General features: G+C 36.1%; 1 protein-coding gene across 1 annotated transcript; it reads left to right on the top strand.

Moving 5' to 3' along the window:
• Positions 1–354: 354 nt before the first annotated feature.
• On the top strand, positions 355–25,717 carry ZNF18 (zinc finger protein 18). Its single transcript, XM_051995556.1, has 7 exons — positions 355–433; positions 9,167–9,654; positions 11,014–11,194; positions 11,751–11,842; positions 22,481–22,565; positions 22,975–23,082; positions 24,919–25,717. The coding sequence occupies exons 2-7, from the start codon at positions 9,274–9,276 to the stop codon at positions 25,701–25,703; spliced, it is 1,632 nt and encodes a 543-aa protein (XP_051851516.1). The 5' UTR covers positions 355–433; positions 9,167–9,273; the 3' UTR covers positions 25,704–25,717.
• The last annotated feature ends 1,512 nt before the right edge of the window (positions 25,718–27,229 follow it).

Raw genomic sequence — 27,229 nt, 5'->3', positions numbered from 1 at the left:
TTCATATACCACTGTTTGTTCAACCATTCTCCAATTTCTAATGTATTTTTAACTTCCTATTTTGTATTATAGTTCTCTTAATGTTCTTATTTCCTTTTTTGATTGTGAGTTGGCTAAAGGTGGGATACAGAACCCTTCCAGGGCTGGAAGGAAGGAAAGCCAATTAGTGCAACCTGTAAAACTTGCAGATGGGGAAGGCTGAGATAGATTACGTCACCTGTTAAGCCTTCAAGATGACTCCACCTCCTGCGGATGATACTCGGAGCCCACACCCCAATCCCACCTCTCCTCAGGAAGACTCCACCCCTTAGTGATCCTGCCACTAGGCTAGAGGTGCGCGCGCAATCTGGACTCCTTGACCGGAAGTAAGCGTTTGGATTTCTTTCGGCGTGTGAAGAACCTTGGATTTTGAGCCCCAACCGGGAGAATCCAGGTAGGACCCCAGGATATACAATCTTCAATCGCTCCATACACGCAGGGCTTAAGCTTATGTGTCATTTCTTTTTCTTCCGCTTCAGAAGCAGAGAGAGCTCAACTGAGTTATAATCCCTCCATCCTCCAACCCTAATCCTTTACTGCGTCCCCTCTCCCTTCCCTCCTCCCCCACTTCCCCAGCCCCTCTTGGTTTGTGTGGCGAGATGGACAGATAGATGGGGATTGGAGATGAAGGTAAGGAAGGAAGATGCGGACTGCTAGCAGCTTGAGAACCTTGATCTCCAGGGTTTTGGGTTGCTGGAGGAAGGGATGATTTTGCGTCAGAGTTATGGGAATAAAGCTGAAAGGCTTAGTCCCACTGCTTTTATGCTTGCTCATAGGTTTAATTTAACGCTTACCGGTACCCACTTGACCATGTTGAAACGAACCTCAGGGGAGTTTGAATGATATAATGAAAAAATATTCAGCCTAAATTATAGCTTCAGTTCTGCTCCTCGGTCAACAAGCATTTATTAAGCATTTACTCTGTGTCAGATACTGTGCTAAGTGCTGGGCATACAAAAAGACAAAATTATGAATTCTCTCTCGGAGATGCTCACCTTTTAATAGGGGAAATAACACGTGCTCATAAGATTGAATCGGTGGAAGTTAACCATAGATGAGAAGCTGGGATGGGATTTGAGCCGAATCTTAAAAGGAGCCAGAGTTTGGAGGAAGTGAGATTGGATCGTAGAGTGCACATAGAGGATTACAGTTTAAGAAATTGGAAGCTAATAAAAGGATAGGTCGTGAAATGCTACAGGCAGTTATACAATGTTATATACAGTGCCCCAAAAGTCTTAGTGTAATTTAAAGTTTAATTGTATCCATCCTGGAGCTAACAGGAAGCCACTGAAAGTTGATTAAGAGGTTCGGAGAGGATTGGAGTCCAGATTTGAGCTTTTGGAAAATCTCTTTGATAGCTGTGTGGAGAGGATAGATTAGAGTAGATAGGGATATCAGTTAGAAGATCATTGCACTAGTCCAAATGAGAGGTATTGAGGTGTCGGTGTTAATTGAAAGAAGGTGATATAGTGGACTTGTGGAGATAGAAGTGACAAGATTTGGTTTGGGTTCCTTTGCATTGTCTTGAATAGTGTAATGAATGAGATTAGGGAATTGAGGAAACTACTAAGGTTGCAAACCTGGATAATTGGGAGAATTGTAGTTCTTCTCACTGTTTAAGTTGGGGCAGTAATAGACAAATTCTTTCCTAGAGAATTTGAAGGAAAGATAATGAATTCTGTTTGGGGTATCTTGAATTTGAAATGGCCACAAGTTACTTGATTATGTGGAACTGGAGTTCAGGAGAGAGACCAGTACTGTATTTCATTCAGCACTTTATGACCTTGAGTAAATATAGTGTTAAACAATGACTGATTTTAGAGAACTTGGATTCAATTCCCAACGCAGGGGCTTATTACTTTTGAATTTTAGGCAAGCTACATAATGTTTTCTTAGTTTACTTATATGTAAAATGGGAATGGGAATAGATGGCCTTAAAGGATCCTTCAAGCACTAGATCTTTTAGTCAATATATTAAGCATTTATTATTAAGTGTCTACTACGTTAATCAATGTGCTAAGTTCTGGGAAAAGAAAGACAAATGAAATAGTCCCTGTTCTCATAAAGCTCACATTCTCTGAGGATAAGACAACATGTTCTAATTTAAGTACATAAGAAATACATATTAACTAGTTAGGGAGAAAGGGGAATTGCAAGAATCAGGGAAGGCTTCATTTAGATGTTGCTATTTTTTGCTTAGTCTTGAAGAAAGGAAGGATTCAGTTAGATGGAGTGGAAGATGAAGAGGAACAGCAAAAGGTTAAATTTGACTGGTTTGACACAGAAAGTAGAATAATAAAGAAGATCCCAGAAAGGTGGGCAGAGGCCAGATATCAAGGCAAGCAGAAGATCCTAGAGGCATAATTTCTGTTTTGAACAGGTTTGATAGATCTCAAAGAATCAGAATTTTTTTTTTAAATGTTTAGTCCTCCATGTTGGTCATATGATTTGAAAGTAGGAAAGATTTATGAGCAAATCTCTTAACTGTAGAGGGTCGCAGATAATGGGGGAACTCTGCGTGAGGTATAAGACCCTTCAGTCCAGAGGAAACCTGCTACAAATATCTGGTTTGGCTCCTCATTTTCCCTATGGAATTTCACACCTCCCTGGAAGGAGAGTGTAAACCACCTGTGTTCTACTTAAAACAAGGATACTTATGGGTGCTTACTCAGTGTGATTGATGAGATAATACTTCTATAGTTCACATATTCTATAGTTCACATATACTTAGTGTGATGTATCAGATTGAGGTATTTAAAGGCTGAGAGGACTGGAGATGAGACGTCAAACCCGGTCTGGGGACACCAAGATGAGAGACTCAGACACAGAGGAGGCATAGAAGATCGAAACAGAAACAGAGATCCTCCTGGTAGCTCTCCTGCCTTCATCATTCCTCCACTTAAGACCAAGGCTCATCCAGAGATCCTCTAGAGAACTAGTCTGGACATTACAGTTAACTATGAAGAAGTGGAAGGGGCAGGTAGATTTTTGAATGGGACATTTGAATGGTATTGTTGAGGGAGATGGGAATAAGGATGCAGGCCCTTAAGATTAGGGAATAGTGATAGCCAGGGATTCAGAATCACTGAGGTAAGAGAATATAACAGGATAAGAGTATGCTAACTACAATATTGAGGAATGAGTCCAGATATTTTTATTGGCTAGAGAGAGGTCCATTGATGGAGAGAGATTATTAGGATGTTTAAATCCTTCAAAGTCCAATATTAGTTGATTGTGAGTTTATTTTTTCTTGAAACAAACTGTTTTAGCCAAAACATTTCTTTTTTTTTTCTTTTTTTTAATTTTTATTTAATAATTACTTTATATTGACAGAATCCATGCCAGGGTAATTTTTTTTACAACATTATCCTTTGCACTCGTTTCTGTTCCAATTTTTTTTCCCCTCCCTCCACCCCCTCCCCTAGATGGCAAGCAGTCCTTTATATGTTGGATATGTTGCAGTATATCCTAGATTCAGAAGGTATAAATAACCTGGGAAGAAAAACAAAAATGCAGATAGTTCACATTCGTTTCCCAGTGTTCTTTCTTTGGGTGTAGCTGCTTTTGTCCATCATTTATCAATTGAAACTCAGTTAGGTCTCTTTGTCAAAGAAATCCACTTCCATCAAAATATGTCCTCATACAATATTGTTGTCGAAGTGTATAATGATCTCCTGGTTCTGCTCATTTCACTTAGCATCAGTTCATGTAAGTCTCGCCAGTCCTCTCTGTATTCATCCTGCTGGTCATTTCTTACAGAACAATAATATTCCATAACATTCATATACCACAATTTACCCAGCCATTCTCCAATTGATGGGCATCCATTCATTTTCCAGTTTCTAGCCACTACAAATAGGGCTGCTACAAACATTTTGGCATATACAGGTCCCTTTCCCTTCTTTAGTATTTCTTTGGGATATAAGCCCAATAGAAACACTGCTGGATCAAAGGGTATGCACAATTTGATAATTTTTGGGGCACAATTCCAGATTTAGCCAAAACATTTCAATGCATTAATTAAAATGAAAGATAAACCTAGGATTACTATTAGCTTATAATTGAACCCCCTAGAAGACTGGACACTCTTTTTTTCCTTTTTCTTTGAATCTTTAGTTGTTATTTCAATGCTGCCTTGCTCAAGATAGGCATCTTACTGTTGGAATCTTTACAAACTGCTAACTCATTAGAGTTGATAGATTATTGATCTGATCTTACAAGAAAATGTTTTGGGCCAGAACCTGAAACAAGGTACTAAGTAGAACTAATTGAAACAATGCTTGTGTTCATACCTTTATTCATTGGAGTTCACAAGTATGGGAGATTCACAAAGTTAACTGTGTAACTTTGTGAATTCACACCTCCCTTGAAGCTCTTAGGGCCAGAGAGCACTACAGAAGAAAAGCCATAATCCCCCCCCCCCCTCTCATATCCCACAATTCCTCTCTTCTCCTATATAAGAGAAAGACAGAAGCCCTCGGTCAGATTTCAGCGGAATTACATGAAAAGTGGAGCTGGATTGGAGACTGAAGAAAGTAGAGGCAGAAGCAAAGGACAATCTGTAAGAGCTCTTGGAACCAAGCAGAGAGATAGGCCTCAACTAACCAGGCTACTTTTGAAGGAGAAAATAAACGTAAGGTATTTTTACCAGCTGGCTGCATTTTGGGTGATTATTACTTTCAACTGCAACTAAGACTGCCTCCAGAAAACTTCCCTTGAGAAACCTGCTTTCCCCAGAGAGAACCATCTTCTTATATTATTTTAAAGAAGAACAAGAACTCCCACATTTTGGCGCCCTGAATGTGGGACTGATTTTAGTGGAAAAGCTCTGATCCTGATTTAAGTGGAAAAGCCTCTGATCCTGATCCAGTGGAAAAGTCTCCTCAACCCAGAAATTAGAGTGACTGCAACAAAGAAATTGTGTTAAAAGAGTTAAAGTAGAATTTCTAAGCTAAGATGGGACAGATATTTAGAAAACATCCTGTTTCTGTTCAAGGAAAATATTTAGAGAGCATTGTCAAAGTTATGGAAAGCCAAGGTTTAATTATAATTTTACAGCAGATCACTGAACTTTTACAAATTGTAAAGCACATATATTCTTGTTTCTTTCTGGAAAAGGAATTGGATCTAGATGAATGGCAATTAGTAGGAGAGGATCTTTGTCAATTCTATAATAAAAATGGACTTAACTCAATTTCCAAAGATATACTTAATACATACAATTTAATACAATTGACTATAAGAAGTTATTTAAGTGTTAGAATGAAGAAAAAAAAAAGTGCAGGAGGAAGAAGTGCCAACTTTACTAGGTAAAAAGGAGGACGAATCAGATGAGAATGGAGTTAATTACAATTCTGAGTGTGATACTTGGCAGCAGGAGGAATTAGATCATTCCACATCTCATGACCCTCTCCCCTCAATTAACCCTTCATGGGTAGAAGAAGGGGGAGGAAGAGAGACAGAAACACAGTCAGCTTCTCCCGTAAAGCAGAATATGACAAGATTAGAAGAGGCATTAATTAAAGCAAAAAATGAAGGAGAAGATATATCTGATTTTATAAATGCATATCCTGTGATTGAAAAGCTTGCCTCTTCAGGTCAAAAAGGGAGAAGGTACACTCCTTTTAATTTGGAAAAAATTAAAGATTTGAAAAAGGGTTGCACTCTTTATGGGGCTACATCATCTTATGTGAAGATGTTACTAGATAATTTGTCTTATGAAATCTTTACACTGAATGACTGGAAATCCATAGCTAAGACATGTCTAGAACTGGGACAAAATTTATTGTGGCTTTCGGAGTTTCATGAATTTTGTAGGATTCAAGCCCAACGCAATAGACAAACAGGAACTATTGGACAAATCACTTTTGACCAACTAGCTGGTGAAGGTCAGTATAGAGAAAGTTCAGAACAGATTTATTATCCCATAACAGTGTATGAGCAAATTTCTAAGGCTGCAATAAAAGCTTGGAATTCACTCCCTGGACAGCAAGATGGAAGTAAAGCTTTCACAAAAATAGAGCAAGGTCCTAATGAATCTTTTGCAGATTTTGTGGGACGTTTGCAAACAGCTGTAATAAGAACCATTGGAGACAATGCAGCAACAGAAATAATGACTAGACATTTGGCTAAGGAAAATGCCAATGAGATTTGCAAAAGAATTATATGGGGGCTAGACAAAGATGCTCCTTTAGAGGAGATCATAAGACACTGTGCCACAGTGGGCACAAATGCTTATTATACCCAAACTATGGTGAAAATGGAAAGACAGGGTCCTTCTTGGCAAAGGAATTTTAGAGAAATTCGTCGATGTTTTCAGTGTGGAAAAGTTAGACATTTAAGAGCCCAATGTAGATACAGAGATACAATGAGAAGACAGGGTGAGATAATAAAACCCCAAACCCATGTCCAAAATGTAACCGAGGCTTTTACTGGGCCTCTAAATGTAGACTGACTCAGAGAAATGAGAGGCAGGACCCAGCTCCAAAGTATCAATCAAAAGATAGGTGTGGCATGATAGCAGCTGAGGTTACACCCAGAGAGACTTTAGAAATTCAGGACTCTGATGTCATCAACCAACAGAAAAGCAATCAGGATTACAGTTGGGGAGAATATGATTTTTTAACCCAACTGGGCAGTATCCAGTGCAAACAACTCCAATGTAATTAACAGATGATGAGGAGAAATCCCAAAAGTGGTAAATAGAAGGGAATTAGATAGGTTAATTTCTTGGGGAAGAGGGTCTGCTTATATTTCCACAGGTGGAGAAGGAATCAGATGGCTGACAATGAGACTGTCAGAAGAACTTTAAAATCTTCAGTTTTCAGTTCCTGAAAAACCAGCAACAATCATTGGATTTCCTGAGATGAAATAGAAAAAGAGAAAAAGTTCAAAACAAAGGAGAGTTAAGAAGCATCTGATACTGAAAGAGCATGGCTGACAATGAGACTGTTAGAAGGACTTTTAAAATCTTCAGGAATCATTGGATTTCCTAACACAAGATGAGACTGTTTCAGTTCTTGAAAAACCAGCAAGAATCATTGGATTCCTTGAGATGAACTTACAGGAACTATTGGATTCCTGGCACATGAACTAATGGACAGTGGATTCCTTTTGGACTATTTCTAGGACTTATGGACATGTATAAATTCTCAGGTTGATTCATGTTATTTGTTACATTACTACTAGCCTGTGTTATATTGCTATGTGCTTATGTATTTTATGTAATTGCAAGAATTATTGGATTTCTTGAGATGAAAAATTGTTGATGAGACTATTGCAGTACTTAAATTTTCATGTTGATTCATGTTATTTGTTACATTACTACTAGCCTGTGTTATATTGCAATGTGCTTACGTAAATTATGTGTAATGCCTCCCATATTGATGGATTTATTTTTACCATGTAGATCTGTTTCAAGTTCTGGCCCATATTGATGGATTTATGTGTACCTGTTTCAAGTGAGTCCCTTCAGAAACCCGCTAATCTGATTTGACTTCCTATTTCTTTTGGTGTTTTCATCTCCCTTCCTGAGGTGTCAGGGAAGGCATGATCACCTTTTTTGGGGGGTTCTCACCTCCTTGAGAAGTCAGGGAGGTCATGACCACCCTATGTTCTAAAACAAAAGAAAGGGGGAGATGTTGGAATCTCTACAAACTGCTAACTCATTAGAGTTGATAGATTATTGATCTGATCTTACACGAAGATGTTTTGGGCCAGAACCTGAAACAAAGTACTAAGTAGAACTAATTGATACAATGCTTATGTTCACACCTTTACTCATTGGAGTTCACAAGTATGTGAGATCTTACCAACTGTTTGAAGAATTTAAACTGAAACTCATGTCAATCAGTTGTATAGAATAAATAGATCCACACAATGGATAAGTAGTCTTGGAAGACAAAATTAGTTAGCAAAATCCCTGTTACATTAAAAGAAAAAAAAGTGATATTATGAAAATATCCCTAGAAAAATCACTTTTTTCCCCCCTTTGAATTGCCTTTCATCACTCTAGGAATATTTCTACTCAACATATGAGTATCTGTTACTTAGAATCATAGCATATTCTTCCCTTGGACAGTTTAGAGGTTGAAACCTCTGTTAGGCTTTGTTAGACATTTCATAGGCCTCACATAAATTACCTTCTTTCCTTTATAATAACAGTACCTTTGGCATGTTACTTTACAGAGGAAGGAAACAAGTTTATTTAGTACCTCCCATATGCTACATTTAAGTAAAAATACTTACTTTTTTTTTTTTTTTTTTTTTTTTTTTTTTGAGCCTCACAACAATCCTGGGAGGTAGATTAGCCCCATCTTACAGCTGAGGAACTGACGGAAGCAGAAGCTAAATTATATATTTAATAAGTGTGTGAAACTGGATTTGAATTTAGGACTTAATGATTCCAGGTCCAATGATCTATCCATGGTGTCACCTTCTTTAAAGTAAATTGTCATACAAAAAATTGAGTATTAAATCTGAGGCCTAGACCCTGAATTCTGCCTCAGAAACTTTTAATATTGACTTTTGTCACCAAGAGCAAATCACTTCAGTTCTTAGAATTTCAGTTTCTTAGTCTGTAAGGTAAAAACCAATAATACTTGCATTATTTGTCTCACAGGGATAGAAAAGAAATACTTTGTAGATAATGTAAAGAGAAAAATGTTTTGTAGATGTTAAAGGAAGTGTGATTTACTGAATTTTAACTTGATATCTTTTTTGGAAAGTTTTGATAGGTACTCTTAGTTACTTGATAAAAATTTTACCAACAACTTCAGTCTCTTAATTGTGTTTGAGACACATCCTCATCTCATCAAGTACTCATAAATCTGTTAGGATAGATTACTTCTATAACTGACTAATGTAATTGATTTTATTTTCATTCTTATCATTTTCCATTTTGCAATCTCAAACTTTTGTCTACGAAATCTAGGGCTCTTTTGATGTGGGTTTATAATCCCTTATTGATGGCTAGTTTGAATTGTTCTCTCAAAAAAGAGGTTTACATTATTTTAGAAATCTGTAGATTAACCTATTCGATGTAGAGATCTTTGGATAGTGCAGGAGGTTGTACATTCCATTATTTATTTATCATTCTTGACAGTTTTTTGGGTTTCTTTTCCTTCAGGTTTCCTTTTGAAAAGCTCTAAAATTGTTCAGAGGGAGAAAAATTTGAGCTCAAAAATCTCAGCTCTTCACTTCCATTTTCAAGGGTGAAGTAGTATTTTAAATTATATGATGCCTATAACCTTGGGATCCCCTATCCCAACAACACCATTGATGAAGCTTGAGGAGGATTCTTTTTCTGGACATGATTTTCCTCTGAGAGGGGACAACCCTGAGACAGCTCGACAACACTTCAGGCAATTTCACTACCAGATGATGTCTGGGCCCCATGAGACTATGAGACAACTCAGGAAACTCTGCTTTGGGTGGCTTAGGCCAGAGATTCACTCAAAGGAGCAGATATTGGAAATGCTGATGCTGGAACAGTTCCTAACCATCTTACCTGGAGAGATACAGACTTGGGTGCGAAAGCAGTGTCCAGAAAGTGGAGAAGAAGCAGTGACCCTGGTAGAGGGCTTACAGAAAGACCCTGGGAGATTGTGGCATTGGGTAAGTAAAGGAAATTCTAATCTGTTTGGTAGTGAGAGTGCTTACTAAGGATTGTTTTAGGATAGAACATTAAGGAAGAATTCTTCTTTTTAAAATGAGCTTTTAAATAAATTAAAGAAAGACATTGAGAGAAAGCTTTAGAGTTGGATTCTTGTGGTCATCTTGTAAATTGTTTTTATTTGTTAGATTAAATTATGTTAGGTGGGAAGGTACCTTTCAAGGTATTAGGGAAATTCAGAATTGGGAGGAATGGGGCAGGAAGAGCATGTTCTGTTTTGAAACATCTGATAGACAATTGGAGATGTTTTACTAGGGCTTGAGTGAAAGACTGGGGTTGGAGTCTTATGGTCAAATTATTTTGCTCGTTATGTTACTACTTTCTTCATTTTGTTATTTAGTTATTTTTTCAGTCGTGCCTTACTTTTTGTGGACTTCTTGATAGAAATACTGGAGTAGTTTGCCAATTCCTTCTCCAGCTCACTTTACAGATGAGGAAGCAAACAAAGTTAAGTGACTTGGCTGAGGTCATATAGTTAATAAATGTCTAAGGCTAGATTTGAACTCAAGTCTTCCTGTCTCTAAGCCTAGTGTTTTAGCCATTGTGCCATCTAGTTGCCCCCTTTTTCTTTTAACTCTTTACTTGAAAGTTTAAAATCCTCCTAAGTTTCTTTGTGTTCTTCATATTTGTTGTTATGATACAATAATATTCCATTATAGTTATATACCACAATTTATTCAAACATCCCCTATTTGTTAGACACGGATTTTGTTTCTGACTTTTTGCTGTTACAAATAGTGATTCTATGAATTTTTTTTGTATTTGTATTTACTCTTATGGAATAAACTGAATAGTGGGATAATTTTTCTTGATTCCAAAATTATTTTCCAAAATTGTTGGACTACTTCATGGTTCTATCAGCAATTAATTAAAACACTAGTGAGTTGATTTTGTTTTTTGTTTTTTCATTCTTTGCCAAGGTAGCTTACTAAAAGTTTTTTTTTAAATAATCTAAATTTTTCTCTTAGTTTCCCACCTATCTATATGATTATTTAATCACTCCTAAGAACTTAAATTCAGGACATTTAATTTGATTCCTTTGTTTTCCCACAACCCCACTAAAATTGAATTTTATCATCTTTTTTGTCTGTCCATTTTGCAAGATGACACTATGGAATTTTAATTAAAAAATTAAAGATAGTCCTTAAAAAGTAGCAGTTTTGAGCACATTTTTATATAGATCCAAAGCTTGTAATCTGATTTAGAAATGTCTATCCGCATTCCCAATCCTTAACCCCAGTATTGGCTCATCTCACATCTAATCATGAGGATCATGGGGATTGGGCTTGGGTGATTCATAGATCAAAGTCCAAGTGCTTGGACAGGAAGTTCTTTCAGAGGAAATGGAATCATCAGGTGTCTCTGTGGAGCCTCATGCTAAGACAATGCTTCAGAAGGAAGGCGCACAGAATTCACTCTCAGCACAGGAGGAGCATCTGAACCACAGCATCAAAGAAGAGTCTGAAAATTCACTGGAGTTTGGTGAGGAGCAATTGCTTCCTTATGAGAGAAGGCTTGGTGGGGGAGTCCGGGGGATTTGGACAATGGGTCCATGACAGTGGTTAATGAGTTGAAAATTAATGTAAGTGATTTCAATCGTTGAGTAGGAAGTGAGCACAGCAGGAGTTGCTCTCACTGTCCTTCTGGGGTTAGGGAGCAATAGTATAACAAGGTAGTTTTTGACTAGCCACTTTGGTTTGGGGATTTTCATAATGTTTTGCTAGTAGCCTGAAATGGCTTGAGTTTCACAAATTCATTTTGCTTTAGTTGTACCAACAAGGCCAGAGAAAAGATAGTGATGGAGAGGGAAAGTTAATGTACTTTAAGGGGACTTTTTTTTTTTTTTTTTTTTTGAGGTGAGAGATAAGAATGTCTGATTAGAAATAGATGGAGGAATAAACATCAGATCTGTTTTTGCGATTGTTTCTCAGAATTCCCTGATATAAGGTGGTAGAATTTTGTGTGTTTGAGTGTAGCTCTAGTAAGATGAAAGCTGGAAGAAATCTAGTGTTTTAACAGCTCATATCTCCTGCCCTAGGTTTGCCAATTTCCCAGCTTTCTACTTTTCCTGAAGAAAGGCATACTAGAGACAAGAATGAGACAGCTTCATTTCATTTATCTAGTTCTCAGGTGAGTGCTGGTTTGCTTCTCACTGGACCAGGCTTTGACAATTTAAACTTGACTCTTAATTTAATCATCTTGTTTTGTTCTAGGTACCGATTTAGGTATTTGGAATATAAAGATACACAAAAAAGTAGTTAATCAATAAGAAGTTATTAAGAACTTATATGTGCCAGGCACTATGGTAAGCTAGGTAGGAAGTCACATAGAAATAAAAAATAGTTCCTGCTGTCAGGGACTTTACAATTTGCTGGGGGATAGCAGGGGCAGGTTGGAGAAAGTAGGAAGAGGTATGATATAGAAGGTCCTTTGAGATGAGTCAACAGTGCAGCTTAGAGAGGGATGAAGATAACTTTGGTCTGATCCTCCTTCCTAAATTTCTTTCATGGAAATTATTTTCTAATACAAATGAGTATGATATTAGATAAAGGAGCTATGAAGACATATAAGAAAATTTAAGTATTAAAAGATCTCAAGTGTTGTGTGGTGTGTGTCCCCTCTGAAAGAATTCAGGCTTAGACTGTTTCCAATCCAGCAAAAGTATTTTAATAAGACTTACACACTTAGTTGGCAGGCCAAGCTTTCTGAAGGAGTCAGCAATCCAGTTAAGCAAGACAAGGATTTTTATCGAATAAATATTGCTCAATTCTTCCCAAGATAGGTACATTTTGAGGTTATAGAAGAAAGGAGGAACTGCCCAGGTGCCATGTTGGGGGAAAGATTTATTGAGGTTTGTGGTCTAGTGTCCTATTCTGTATCCTGTGGAGCTACTTTCTTATTAGCTGATTTCTATGTTTTGTGGTAACCATCACACGGTAATCTCATAATATAATTACAAAATGTGTTGACATGTTTGTTGTTCTAATAAGATTCATGATTAATGATTTCTGTGAAGCTTGGGATTGGGGGCAACAGTCAGAATCCCATCATTATAAGTAGTTGCTAATAAATATAGCACTTGAGTATATTCTTAACACAGTAAATATACTTCAAAAAAGTTTAATGTAAATTGATCATGAATATAATTTTTAATTTTAATAGATTCTGCTCCAGCCTTTTTTTCTTTACTCTATATCTCTGTGTCTTTCCCTCCATCCTATTGCCTGCTCCCCACCCCATTTATACTTTTCTCTCTTCTTTCATCTTGTCCCTCCTCACTGGTGTTTTGCTTCTGATTGACCTCCCTTAATGTTCCCTCCCTTCTGTCAGTGCCCTTCCACTTTTTCTTTCCCCTTTTCCTTTCTACTTTCTAAACCCAACTGTATGTTATTCTCCTTTTGAGCCAAATCTGATGAGTAAGGTTCAAACAATGCTTACCCCTGTCCCTTTTACCCACTCTATTGTAATAGATCTTTTGCACCTGATGGGATGTAATTTACCCTATTCTCCTTCCCCCCTTTTTAAGCTAGGTGGAAATTCAAATAGAAGTAGAAAGTAGTTCCTGCTATCAGGGAGTTTACAATCTGCTGGGGGTATATAACACATAAAAGACAACTGATAGTGGGAGCAGGTTGGAGAAAGTAGGGAGAGGCATGATAGAGGAGCTCCTTTGAGATGAGTCAATAGTGCAGCTTAGAGAGGGATGAAGATAATCTTTGGTCTGTAGACCAAGATTATAACTTGGTCTAATCCTTCTTCCTGAATTGCTTTCATGGAAATTACTAATACAAATGAACATGCTATTAAGTAAACTTTTCCCCCTATTCCTTAATTTTAAAAAATATTACACCAATGATGATTATACCCATACCCTGTGTCTATGCATACCCCTTGTGACTGCAAGAGAGATACAGTATTCAGGAGTTACAAGTACCATCTTCCTGTATAGGAATGGAAGTAGTTTAAGCTTTTTTTTTTTTTTTTTTTTTTTAAATAATAGCTTTTTATTTTCAAAATATATGCAAAGATAGTTTTCAACATTCACCCTTGCAAAAACCTTGTGTTTAAAATTTTTCCCTCCCTTACCCCCATTCTTCCCCCAGACAGCAAGTAATCCAATATATGTTAAACATGTGCAATTCTATACATATTTTCACATTTATCATGCTGTACAAGAAAAATCAGATCAAAAGAAAACAAACAGCAAGCAAACAACAATAAAAAGATGAAAATACTATTGTGATCCACATTCAGTCTCTATAGTTCTTTCTGGATACAGATGGCTCTCTCCATCTCTTAATAGGTCTTTTAGAATTGGCCTGAATCACCTCATTGTTAAAAAGAGTCCTGTCCACCAGAATGAATCTTATTCTTGCTGTATACAATGTTTTATTTAATTTAGCTTAAATGTTCATGTAAGTCTCTCCAGGCCTTTCTGAAATCATCCTGCTGATTGTTTCTTATAGAACAATAATATTCCATAACATTTGTATACCATAACTTATTCAACCATTCCCCAACTGATGGTCAGTTACTCAGTTTCCGGTTCCTTGCTGTAGTGTTCTTTTTCTTTTCTAAAACATAGGATGGTTCTCTGTGGAGCAGGTTTCTTGGGGAGGTTTTCTGGAGACAGCCTTAGTTTCAGTTCAGAGTAATATTCACCTCAAATGCAGCCAGCTCATAAAATCCAAATGTTTATTTTCTCCTTCCAAGTCTTATCTCTTTCCTTTAGAAAGCTTTCTTAGCTTTCTTAGAGGCCTGTCTCCCTCCTTGGTTCCAAGAGCTCTTGCAGCTTGTCCTTTGTCGCCTCCAGCTCCCTCTGAGTCTTGGTTCTGAATCTTCACAACTGTTGCTTCCACTCACTCCTGGCTCTCAATCTCCCAGAGTGCTCTTTCCCCCTGAGAGCTTCTTGCTTATATGCTGTACACTGAATACACACCAATCATTATATCACTGGGAAACCATTATTTGTTGTAGGATTAAATCAATTCTAAACTAGATTTAAACATTGTCTCCTCAATTCCACTTAGTACCTTGTTTCAAGTTCTGGCCCACAACATCTCCTTGTAGGATTAAATCAATCATACTGAACCATGCTAAATAACAACTTAAGACTTTGTAAGGATTTCAACACCTTGCTACTCCTTTTCCCCTTTTTTTTATAATCTCTTTGGGATATAGACCCAATAGAGACACTGCTGGATCAAAGGGTTATCTATAGTTTGATAGTCCTTTGGGCATATTGCTCTTCACAGTGTTTCAGTGCACAACTCTACCAATATTATATTATTGTCCCAGTGGAAACAGTTTAACTTCATTGAATGATGTTTTTCTTTTTTTTTTTTTCCTGTTTACTTTTTCTGTTTATGGTTCTCTTGAATCTTGTATTTGAAGATTTAATTTTGTATTCATCTCTGTTCATTTCATCAGGAAAATTTGAAAGTTCCCTGTTTCATTGAATATTCATCTTTTCCCCAGAAAAATTATGTTCAGTTTTGCTGCATAGTTGATTCTTGATTGTAATCCAAGCTCTTCTGGCTTCTAGTATGATATGTAAACCCCCTGACCCTTTAATATTTAATATTTAGCTGCTATATCTTGTGTACTCTGACTGTCACTTCTTGAGATTTGAATTGTTTTCCTTCTGGGTGTTTTCTTCTTGATCTGGTATTTTTGAAATTTGACTATAATATTTCTTAGAATTTTTCATTTTGGGATCTTTTTCAGGAGATTCTTTCAATGACTATTTTACCCTCTTATTCTAGGATGTCTGGACAGTTTTCCTTGATAATTTTTTGAAAGATGCTGTCCAGGCTCTTTTTTTTTTGATCATGGCTTTCAGGTACTCGTATGTCTTAAATTATCTCTCCTAGATCTATTTTTCAGGTCAGTTAAGGTATTTTACATTTTTTTCTTTTTGATTTAGTTTGACCAATTCCTGATGTCTCATGAAGTCATTAGCTTCTACTTGCCTAGATCTAATTTTTAGTGAATTATTTTTCTTCAGTTAGCTCTTGTACCTCCTTTTTCATTTGGCCAATTCTATTTTTTAAGGAGTTTTCTTCAGTGGACTCTCTTCCTCTTCCTGTCCCTCAGTTTGACCAGTTGTACTTTGTAAGGAATTGCTTTCTTCACTTAATTTTTATCCTTTCTTTTTCCAGCTGTTGACTGTCTCTTGCATAACTTTTCTTTCCCCAATTTTTTTCTACCTCTCTTACTTGGTTTTTAAAACCTTGTTGAGCTCTTCCCACAAGACTTTTTGGGTTTGAGATCAATTAATATCTCCCTTTGAGGCTTTGCATGTAGGAATCTTTACATTATTATCCTCTTCTGACTTTGTGTTATGGTTTTCCCTGTCAGCATAGTAGTTTTGTATAGTCAAGGCTCCTTTTTTTTTCCCTTCAGTTTTTAGCCTATTTGAAGACTTAAAGTTGAGCTGTGCTCCTGGGGTGAGAATGTATCATCCCAAACTTCTTGTATTGGGGGCCATGGGCCTGATCACTGCTGTTTTGCTCAGTAGCCTCAGGTGATGGAGATTTATTCACTTGGCTGGGGTGGCCTGGCTGCAGTCAGACTCATTGTACTGGGAGTTCAAAGCTGGCAGTTTGCCTGTGGCATTGGATTGGAGGCCTTACAGCTGGCTTTATATGCCACTGGCCTGCTGAATAGGGACTAACTAGCCTCAGTTGCTGATTGGCTGACTTGCTCAGATGTCATCTTTGCTGTGTTGTGTTCCCTTTTTACCCAAGTGAAACAGAGCTTTCCTGAAGTCCTTCTAAGTTATTTTAAAGTGGAAAATCATTTCACTCTTTCCTTTTTTTTTTTTTTTTTTTTTAATCTTCTGTCTCTAGAATCAATTTAGTGGCTTGATTTAATGTCGTTTCTGAGGAAAACTGGGGAGAACTCAAATAACCTTGACTTTTCTCTGCCATCTTGGCTTTGCCTCCCAATTCTATTTTTTAAGGTGTTATTTTCTTCATTTTTTTGTGTACCTCTTTTACTAAGTTGTTGATTTTCTTTTCATAATTTTTTTTCATCACTCTCATTTCTTTTCCCTGTTTTTCTTTTCTCTTTCATATTTCTCTTTTTAGCCATTCCAGTAATTATTAGGTTTGTGTCCAATCTATATTTTTCCCTCCTTTGATACTTTGCTTCTTGCTGTTTTCATGACATTGTCTTTTTTTTGAATTTGTGTCTTGAGCTTCCCTGTCAATGTAGTAACTTTTTTTGGTCAGGTTTTTATCTTGTTTGCTAATATTCCCATCCCATTTCTTGGTTTTGAACTCACCTAGAATTGGGCAGGCACTATCCCAAGATCAATGCTGCAGTTTTCAGAGCTTGTTCTGGGGACTGCAAGTTTTTGGTGCTTTCAGGTTAGTGTTATTCTGCGATTACCTCTCTCTTGGTTTTCATTCTGATCTTTATCTTTATTCTCAACAAAGCCTCTACTCCCTTGAAACTTCTGAGCCTCTTAGTGCTTTTCTTTGCCCTGCAACTTCAACGAGAACTTCTGCTTCACGCAGCTGCAACTATTCCATTCTGCCCTGGAACTGTGACCACATGTGGGCAATGGTTTCGAAGGAGTGCCTGGTCCTGTGTTTAGTGCCAGCTCTGGATTTTCTACAATCTCTTTCTGACTTGTCCTATTCCCTTAACTGTCTCAGGGATTAAAAATCCTGAAGTTGTTGCTACTGTTTTTGTAGTGCCTTTAAGGCCCACTGCTGGTGTTTGTTGTGACATACATGCCAAACCAAATGCTACTCCAATGTCACGCTGGAATAATGTCTGTGTTTTCCAGTATTTGATTTGTTAAATTGTTAAATTTTTCCCTCCAAGTTTTGCACTTCATTCTATCACCTAACTTTGAGGATTTTCCTCAGTCTTAGGTCTGGGGTCGACCTGATCTGAGTTCTGCTATACTCTTTTGGTTGATTTTTTTTTTTTTTTTGTGGCCTACAAGGTCCCCACCCTGGGATTTTCTTATTTCTTTGAGTCTTTCCAGGAAGACTCTCTGTTCTTGTTTCTTCAGGATACAAAGACTTGCAAGTTAAGTTAAACTTTTTTGGCTCATTTGTGGTTGCAGTGGGAGACTGAATTTGTTTATTTGAACTAGTAGGCTCTGTTCCTTTTTCCTCCAGGCTTTTAGTTCATTTTTTTTCTGCAGTTTTGGAGTGTAAAAAGTAACTTAATAGGTTATTGTCATATAGTCTGGTATGAATTTTTGTAGTATATATGAAGTAGGTGGTCAGCCTTGGTTCAAACAGCTATCAAATGAAAGGTCTCAGTGGCTTTTTCTTAGTCCACATTGTGCATGATTTCTTTTTAGATTTTGACACTGAATTATCCTTTTCTTCTGGATTTTCTCTCCTTTGTACTCTGAGACACTTACTTTTCTTTCATTTCTTGTTCTATCTTTCTGCAAATTTTTTCTGTCTCCTAGATCATAATTCGGTTTTTGTACACTAACTATGAATATCTACTGTATTTCTGTGCTGTTCTCTCTTTTGGTTTTCTACATACATTTTGGTCATTTTATCAGCATCTGTGAGTTTTGTCAGATCAGTTACTGTCATTCAGTATCTATATATCTATAACTATATATATAGAGATATATAGATATATGCAATATATATCTATATAAATAATGTCTATATATTCACCGTTCTTCTGTGAGATTAGTCATATCATTATTGCCTGTTGAACTTCTCCAATGTTCTATAAATATCCTGAACTAATGTCATAAATGGCACTCATTTTATTTCTCTCAAAACCTATCACTTATTTAAACCTTTTTGTGTTGAGGTTACCACAATTCTTGGAACTAACCAACTTAACAACTATGGGGTCATTTATAAATTTACTTTCTTTGCTCCTCCCATCCATATTGATTCACATACTAGATTTTAATCTAAATTCTTTGTTTTGGACAAAGACAAAACAAAGACTGTTTTGTATCCCTAACTAGATCAAGAAGATGAACTCAAATTCCTTCTCAGACAATTACTAGATGTATAACTCTGTACAAGACTTAACCTCTGTTTATCTCAATTTCCTCATTTGCAAAATGGGATAATAATAGCAATAATCTCCCAGGGTTATTGTGAGAATAATTAAAAAGAGTGCTTAACACATAGCAATTTTATTATTATAATAGTATTATTGTAATCATTATAGATTGATTAAATTCAAAATCTCTAAAACTTGTAAAAGGCAAAAATGCAGAGAAATTCTACCTATGGATCACAATATATATGGGGCAAAACATATATGGAAATAATAATATATAATGGCAATAAAACATATGGAAACAACATATGGAAAAATTATTTTTATTATGATTAATAATTTTATATGATGTGTTTTTATTACATTGGAGAAAACATTTCAACTAAAACATTTACTAAGTTCCTGAGTAGCAGTGTGGCATAATAGAAAAATGCATTCAATTTAGAGTAAAAGGACCACGGTTCAAAATTCCAATTTTTTTATTTGTTATTTTTATGACTAGAGTCAAGTCATCTTTCTTGGCCTTCACTCTGTCAAGAGTTCTTAAATGTTTTGTGCAATGGACTCTGGTAGTGTGGTGAAGTCTTTGGACTTTTTCTCAGAATGCACTAAAAACAAACAAATAAATACACATACATGCATAATGTATGTGTGTGTGTGTATATACACACATATATATGTTCATGCATACATTTAGGATTATAGAAATAATGAATCATATTGAGTTAGTTATAAAATAATTTTTTAAAAAGTTTATCGACCTAGATTAAGAACTTCTCAAGTGGATGTTCTCTGAGATCCTTTTCCCTTTTCCTGCTTTAAATTTTATGGTCCATCATATAGAAGTGCTAAGTTCTTATGAAGATAAAAGATTTAGGTAAGATATAAACTTCCCTTAAGAAATATATTTCATTGACACCACATATTAGGACTTTTTTTTTTTTTTTTTACTGTAATACATCTGATGAGATAGATAAATTTCATAGTGGGACTTAGTTTTCAGAAATAGAATTAACATATAGGGAAGTATTCCAGCAGTTTATTGAAAAATATAATAACTCCACTTATACTTCAGTACTTATATAAGTACTTGTGACTTCTTTGAAATGGATGCTCACTCCATACATGCAGGTTATAATTATATGCTTTGGTCAAAAACTTCCTAACCGTGTAGCTCATGTGGAGAAATCTTCAAATTCAATCTTGAGATGAGGTATAACAGTATATAATCAACTGATACTTGAAACCTTCCCAGAAATCAGCCCAAGATGATTAAACCTGCAAAGAGGTCCACAGGTATAGCTTTCAAGATCAACAAAGTCATCAACAATGTCATTCAAGTGTACTTTTGATGAAAATGACTTTCAATTGTAATACAAGAAACAGCCCACAAGATGGAGCTATTTCCACAAATCTCTTCAAAAGCAGACTTCCATAACAAGGTGTTGAATATTTCTGCAATTGAAGGTGAAAAAGAGACAATCTTGTCCCGATTTTGTTTCTAATTTTTTAAAAAAGATTATATTGAAACATATTTAATTATCTGACACTTTTTCTAGAGTTTGGTCTAACATTTTATGTGTTTTGTTTCCCAATTCATTCCAATCTCCAAATCTATGTTCCTGAATTTTCCTGCAGTCAGTAAATAAGATGCTATAAGAAACTTGAATAGTATACTCTTTCATCAAATACTTATAAAGTGGAAAGGAGGGGGACCACGTGATAATAGTTTTCTTGAAGTGAAAAGTGATGTGACATCAATACAATCTGCCACTTTCCATTCTCAGCTCTGTGAGGGGAAGCTAGTGGTGTGAAATACTAAAGGATGAAGGAAGAGGTGAGTCCTCTTCATTTGTTCCACTGACAGATTTACAGTATCTTGGAGTTGCCACTCACTCTTTTGATATGCCCATATAGTGTGTTCAATTAAAAATATTTATCACTTTATCTAAGTAGGCTACTCTGCAATTTTTATGTAAGGTGAATTTCTCCACAGACATGGGAAAGCAAAGGAAGAAGAGAGGCAGAAAGGTGACTGTATGGGAATGGAGGGAGAGGGCTGGTACATTTTTCAAGGACAAGTAGAATTTGGAGAAAAAGAAATGAGAGCAGGGGGAAAAACATGAAAGGGCCAGAAGTAGACATAGATGGGAGGGGATAGATGATATGTAGGAGTTGAAGCCAGAAAGATAGTATCCAAATACAAATGGATGGAAAACAAACATGTAGGGATCAGATAAATAGGCAGAATGGAGCAAAGGTCTCTTCTTGTAGCATTGAAGTCTCAAGATAAGTCTCTGATCTGGCAGCAGTAGCTGTTTCTTTGCATGTCTGTTGTTCTGCTTTCACTTTTTTTTTTTTTTAAAGTTTTTCAAATGAAAGTGCAACCAATCCTGAAAAAGATAGCTAAGGAACAAAGAGCTAGGTCTCAGTGAATACAAGATAGTAGAGTTAGAAAGAAAAATAGGGAATCTAATTTATTACCTGTGGAGTAGGTATTTCAGAGAGTGCAGTGGAAGAGTTGGGTTACTTTTGAGTGGTAGGGCAAGGTTTTGGATTGAGGAACATGGGAATAAAGTGGGAGAACTGGGGATTTCAGAATCACTCAGGTGGGGTGGGTATGGTGATGTAAATATTAATTGTTGTGGAATGAGTTCAAGTAGGTCCACAGAGATACATTATTGGATGCAGTTGTCCCAGTTCAGTAGGCAGCTATGTAGAGTAATAGTGTGCAGGGGGCCAGGATTAGGGTAAGACAACCCTTGTGGAACTCTAGGTGGCTTGAGTAGGTACCTGGAGTGTGATGGAAGGACGCTGGATGATTTGTTTGTGTTCCCTCTCATGTAGTTTCTCTCATGTAAACTTCTTCCTGAGGAGTCTGAGATTTTAGCCTAAGAATGAGTCTTAGCCATAAAAAAAAATTCTATAATGCATATATATATATCCAAAATTTTAAGGTAGTCAATAGAAAGAACCAAACTCATTTTAGAAATTCTCAGAGTAGTCAGTCTTGAATAAGGAGGATCAAACATTTGTTAAGTGTTGGAGTTTAAGGGACTTGGCTTTAGTCCAGTATACTTTGAGGTATGCCACATTGCCTTCAGTCAGATTCACATTGTTTTTGAGAGTTCAGTAGTGGCTGGAATCTTTTAACAAACCCTCAAACTTTTTACCATCCAGGAGCATAAATTATTTGAACTTGGAAGTAGAAGTAGGAGAAAGGCAGCTAAGTAAACTCAGGAATATTTTGTGTGGAGTACGTGGCTTTCATCTTCCCATTGAAAAGATTGTCTTTTCCAAGATAATGTCAATTCTGTTTTCAAATGTTAAGTTCTTGCTCTTTAAAACAGGGATAGTGAAGGCATTATAGACTTTTAGAGAGCGTCAGAAAGAATATAGTAGAGAAACAGTAGGTTTTCTAGGAGTTCACTATCTACAAAGGAAAATAAAGTCCTAAATAGTTGCAGTTAAAAAAAAAAATTGAAAAGTAAACTCCAGATTTTCTAGTAGGAGCCAATCATAGATGGATATGTTTTCCTCATTGTTTTAGGTATTGAATCAGAGGCAAGTTTTGTGTATTTTCATTTGGGTCATGTAACAAAAAGCATGCTCTACCTAGAATTAAAAAGACTCACTTTGATTGTGATTGTGAGTAAAAAGCACACAGTGTTGAGAACATTTTTGAAATATTAAGGCAATATAAAAATATGAGCTACTCTTTAGAAACTACTTTTTCCCTCTTTCATACATGTTTATTTCTAGGTGCAGTGGCAATGCCTGAATCAGACTCAGAAAGAGCTTTACTGGGATGCTATGCTGGAGGATTATGGGAAGGTGGTTTCACTAGGTAAGAATTTGAACAGCACAGTTCTGAGGTGGGATTGTCCCAGGTGGGACAAATGTGACTTGTTGTAAAGTGAGCCAAGTAGAGAGGAGTAAGAAACACTGCTCTCTTAGAAATATTACACCCTCAAGGGAGGATGACATGAAGCTCAGCCATCTGGAAAGTTATGGCAGAGCCTGGGCACTGAGTGGCAGACAGAAGCAGTAAATAATTACTAAGGTAATGTTAATTATCGCATAGCCTTATTAGTTGTTTCTAAATCTACTTAATTTCCCATTGGTCCTATTTCTTACACAAGGTAACCAAACAGAATGGGACTATCTCCCCCTACACATAAAAATCCTTCAAATATTTGAAGACATCGTTTCTCTCTTACAACACCCAAAATCATCTTTGTCCTTCCTTGTCTTAGGAATTCCCATTTCTAAACCAAACCCAATTAATCTGGTAGATGGAAGGGAAGAGCTTGATGGATCACATTCCTGTTCAAGTGAAGAGATGGCAAAAAGCATTTGCATAGGTGAGTGAAACCTCATACTTTTCCTAGTCATTTTTGTCTCTCCTCATTCCCTACTTTCATTAAACTTAAGAGAACAACTATTTTTTGTTTTTTGTTTTTCTTATTTGGCTTTTTAGATAATAATCTGCTTTGTGAGTGTGCTTTTTTATCTTTAAGTTAGGGAAATCCCTACCTCCAAGCTCAGAAACTACTATTGCATGTGAGTTATTCTTTGTGTGTTTTAAAATATCAGAAGGCATACAATACTTTTTGTTTTTTGATATTATATGCAACACTGTTCTGGTGTTTTTATTTTATTTTTCTAAGAACAACAATACAGGGTCTAACTAGCTAATAAAAATAGGTAAAATTCCATTATAGTGTTATCTTTTATGGCTATTTTTTTTCTTGACATAACAATCCATGGTAACTATTCTAAAGAAATTGAACTGAGAAGTAGCTGAATTTTTGGTTTTGTGGAAAGATTATTGGACTTTGGTCAGGAGACTAGTTTTTAATTTACAATAAAATATTTTGTAGATACATAATTCTAGACAATCACTTAACCATTCTGAGCTTTGTTTTCTTTCTCTTAAAATGGGAGTAAAACTTTTTGTGTTATTTACCTCAGGATTATAAGTTAAGTGCTTTGTAAACTATAGTGCAGTATTGGCATCAACAAACAATTTGCTTTTAACTCTCTTCACTCCTTTTCATTTACCTCAAATGTTGTAGCTGTCTAAAATATTTCATAAACTTCTGAAGTACTTAGCAAAAAAAAAGTATACATGGAAATTTAGGATCCTGAAAGGTGAAAGAGTTGGGGGGGGGGGGTGGTGATGTGTGTGTGTGTGTGTGTGTGTGTGTGTGTGTGTGTGTGTGATGTCTTTTTCATGGGTACAAAACACTTTCTACCCATTTTCCATTCTACTTTGCACAGAGAGGTATTACCTCTGAAATTTCTTCAGATTATGAATGTGATTTCTAGTAAGTTAGTTATCATAAAATTCTGTTAGCAATTCTGAGAATTTAAGATTTTGCTTGCTCTGATGATTATTATTAGAGAAATGCTCTTTATTAGCAAAATGAATTTTAAGGAAAATTGATCATTAGTTTGACTGATTTTATGCAATATAACTTAGTCATTTCTTCAGATATTTTTTCAAGTCTAGTTTTCTATGAACCCGTATGCCTTTTTAAGGGGGAAAAATGAGAACAAAATGTACTTAGGATCACTTCTACTTAATATAGAAGCATAAAATAATACAAAGGATAAAATGTTGGGGATACATGCCATCATAATGAAATAATAAAAGAATAATTAGCATGACAAATTAAGTATCAAAATCCGGCTTCAGATGGAAATATCTACCCGGACTTTATGTATCCGACATACATACTTCACACCAATATGGTCTGAACATAGGCCATATTTTCTCTCTAAAATCTAGCTGGTATTAAACCTGCATGTTGCCTATTTTTATTTTTTGCCTATTTTCATATTTTTTATTCAATATTTCTTTTCATGTTTTCAGAGTAATATATATTGATTTATCCTTAAATACTAATCTAGAAAAGTTTCCTTTGAATCTAATTGAGCTAGATAGCCCAGCTTCTTTTGAAATCTGAATTAGTACATATTTATTAACAGAGCAAACACATTGGTAAATTTAATAGTCATTTCATAGAATTAATATTTGGAGAATAATCATATATACATGTCTTTACCTCCTTGCTTTCCTACTTAATACTGAATCCACATAGAACTTTCCTCATGATAGTCCTAACATGACTTAGAAAATCAGGCTTATTATGTTTTTTGAGTGATCCATGTTGTTATTATGTTCCTTCTTTAAGGAGACAGGAGGGAGAATGACAAAGAGAATCTTCACCTGAAAATTGCAAGGGGCCAGGAATCTCAAAAGATCTCTTTCTGGCAAGCTTCAGAAAAGGTACCTTCACAGGCCTCCTTGAATGAATTCATTGAAGAAGAACTAAGAAGCTCTGTAAGAAAAGATCTGATTATCCAGGAGAACCCTCAGGATAGAGTAAGGGCAGGGAAAAGCCTTCCTCTGGAAAAGAATTTAGGGAAATCTCTAGGTCAGCATTTTTCTAGTCCAATGGAACAAGATTCCCCATGGAGGGAGGAGAAGAAAGAAGTCTGCCAGAAAGGTCAGTTACGAACCCTTGCTGGACAGAAGTATAATGTTACAGATAGATGCATAGACTGTGGAAAAAGTTTTGCTCGGCAATCTCAACTTGTCATCCACCGAAGAATTCACACTGGAGAGAGATGCTATCAGTGTTCCACCTGTGGAAAAAGTTTTAGTCGGAGCTCAGACCTTAGGAAACATCAAAGAATCCACACAGGGGAGAAACCTTATAAATGTGATTATTGTGGCAAAGGTTTTAGTGATTTCTCTGGATTACGCCATCATCGAAGAACCCATACAGGAGAAAAACCATATAAATGTTCTATCTGTGGGAAAAGTTTTATTCAGAGATCTAACTTTAAGAGACATCAGAGAGTTCACACAGGAGAGAAACCTTTTAAATGTTCTTGCTGTGGGAAATGCTTCAGTTGGAGCTCAAGTCTTGATAAACATCAAAGATCCCACACAGGAGAAAAATCTTTTAAGTAATCTAAGAGAGACTAGGTATCAGTACAAAAATCCCATTTCTAGGCCATTAAGAAAATTCCTTACTACTGAAAAATACTTTAGAAGCAATTGTACCCAGTAATGAATATTTTTATTCTTAAGAATCATTTCCTTCTTATTGGATTAAAGGGGAGGAGCTAGAGTCTGTCTAAACGTAGATAATGTGGTTTAAGATTGGGTATTGGGCTTTCCCTAGATTGCATTTTCTATAATGGGAACAAGACTATAAGCCTCATCCCCCAACTCATCTTCCTGTGTTGCTTCTTCTTCTTCTTTTTTTTTTTTTTTTTTTTTAACTTTTTATTGACAGAACCCATGCCAGGGTAATTTTTTTACAGCATTATCCCTTGCACTCACTTCTGTTCCGATTTTTCCCTTCCCTTCCTCTAGCCCCTCCCCCAGATGGCAAGCAGACCTTTATATGTTAAATAGGTTCCTGTGTTGCTTCTTGCATTCATATGAATTTCACAAGTCACAGTTAACCAAAATCATTTTACTTAGGTTTAACTATCACCTTATATCCTCATTCTCATCCCTCTGAGATATCAGAAATGGTAATGGCACCAAGAAGGCCACCTTCAGGTCCATAGGTGGGCCTGTGGACTATCATATGAATTTGATAGTAGTGAAAGGATGTCTAGGTGTTCCATTTTGTCAAGGCAAAGGTAAGAAAAGCTGAAGAAATGCAGGTTTTAGCAGTTCCCTGTATTTAGTGGGAATGGATCTTTCAAAATTAAGAAAAAAATTTTCATGGATGAAAAATGAGAAGATGAGGTAAGGAATGAGGCATCAGGTAATGGTGAGGAGAGAGAGTAAATATAGTCAGCAACAGAATTTATAGAACATTTGAAATGCTCTTTAAATAGAATTTTTTGTAGGGAAGTAGGGAAATTTTTCCCCCTCTCCTACTTTAAGTAATAAATCCATAAAGAAAACTTTTCCTTTCTAGGTTTCTAGGTTGGTTTTTTTTCTCCAGTTTTTTTTTCTTTTTAAGTTCCAATTTAATTATGAGCATAGGAATCAATTTTTCATGTATGCCCTTGTATCCCCTGTAATACCAAAGACAGTGCTTGCTCAATAAACACTCATTGTTGATCTTTTTTGGTTCCCTATTTGGTTGTATCATTGCTAATCTCAGAATTTGGTGGCGATACAGTCAAATAAAAAATTACTAAATTGTATTGAAGTTAATTTAGTAATGTTCTCCCTTCTGTCTGTACTCTTCCCTAATCCCTTTTGTTCAGATTACTGACTTTGGGGAGTTTCTCAGGGATTCTAGAATGCTAGCAGGGTAAATAAAGGGAATGAGTTATTATTATTAACAATGAAAAGAAGTTAATTTGCTTCTAGATTTGCTCTCATTTCCTATCCAGCCTACTCAGAAATCTCTAAGGAGTTCAAAGAGTTGAGAATAAAAGGAGAGTAATATTTCTTTGTAGACAAAATTTTGAGTGTTAAGTGTGAGTGAATAAATAATTTGAAGCTTCATTCTTCTGATCTTTAGGGGT

This window comes from Antechinus flavipes, chromosome 4, assembly GCF_016432865.1.
Source record: "Antechinus flavipes isolate AdamAnt ecotype Samford, QLD, Australia chromosome 4, AdamAnt_v2, whole genome shotgun sequence".
Lineage (NCBI taxonomy): Eukaryota > Metazoa > Chordata > Mammalia > Dasyuromorphia > Dasyuridae > Antechinus > Antechinus flavipes.
Note: the sequence above shows the minus strand (reverse complement) of the source record. Positions and strands in the feature narration are given on the sequence as shown.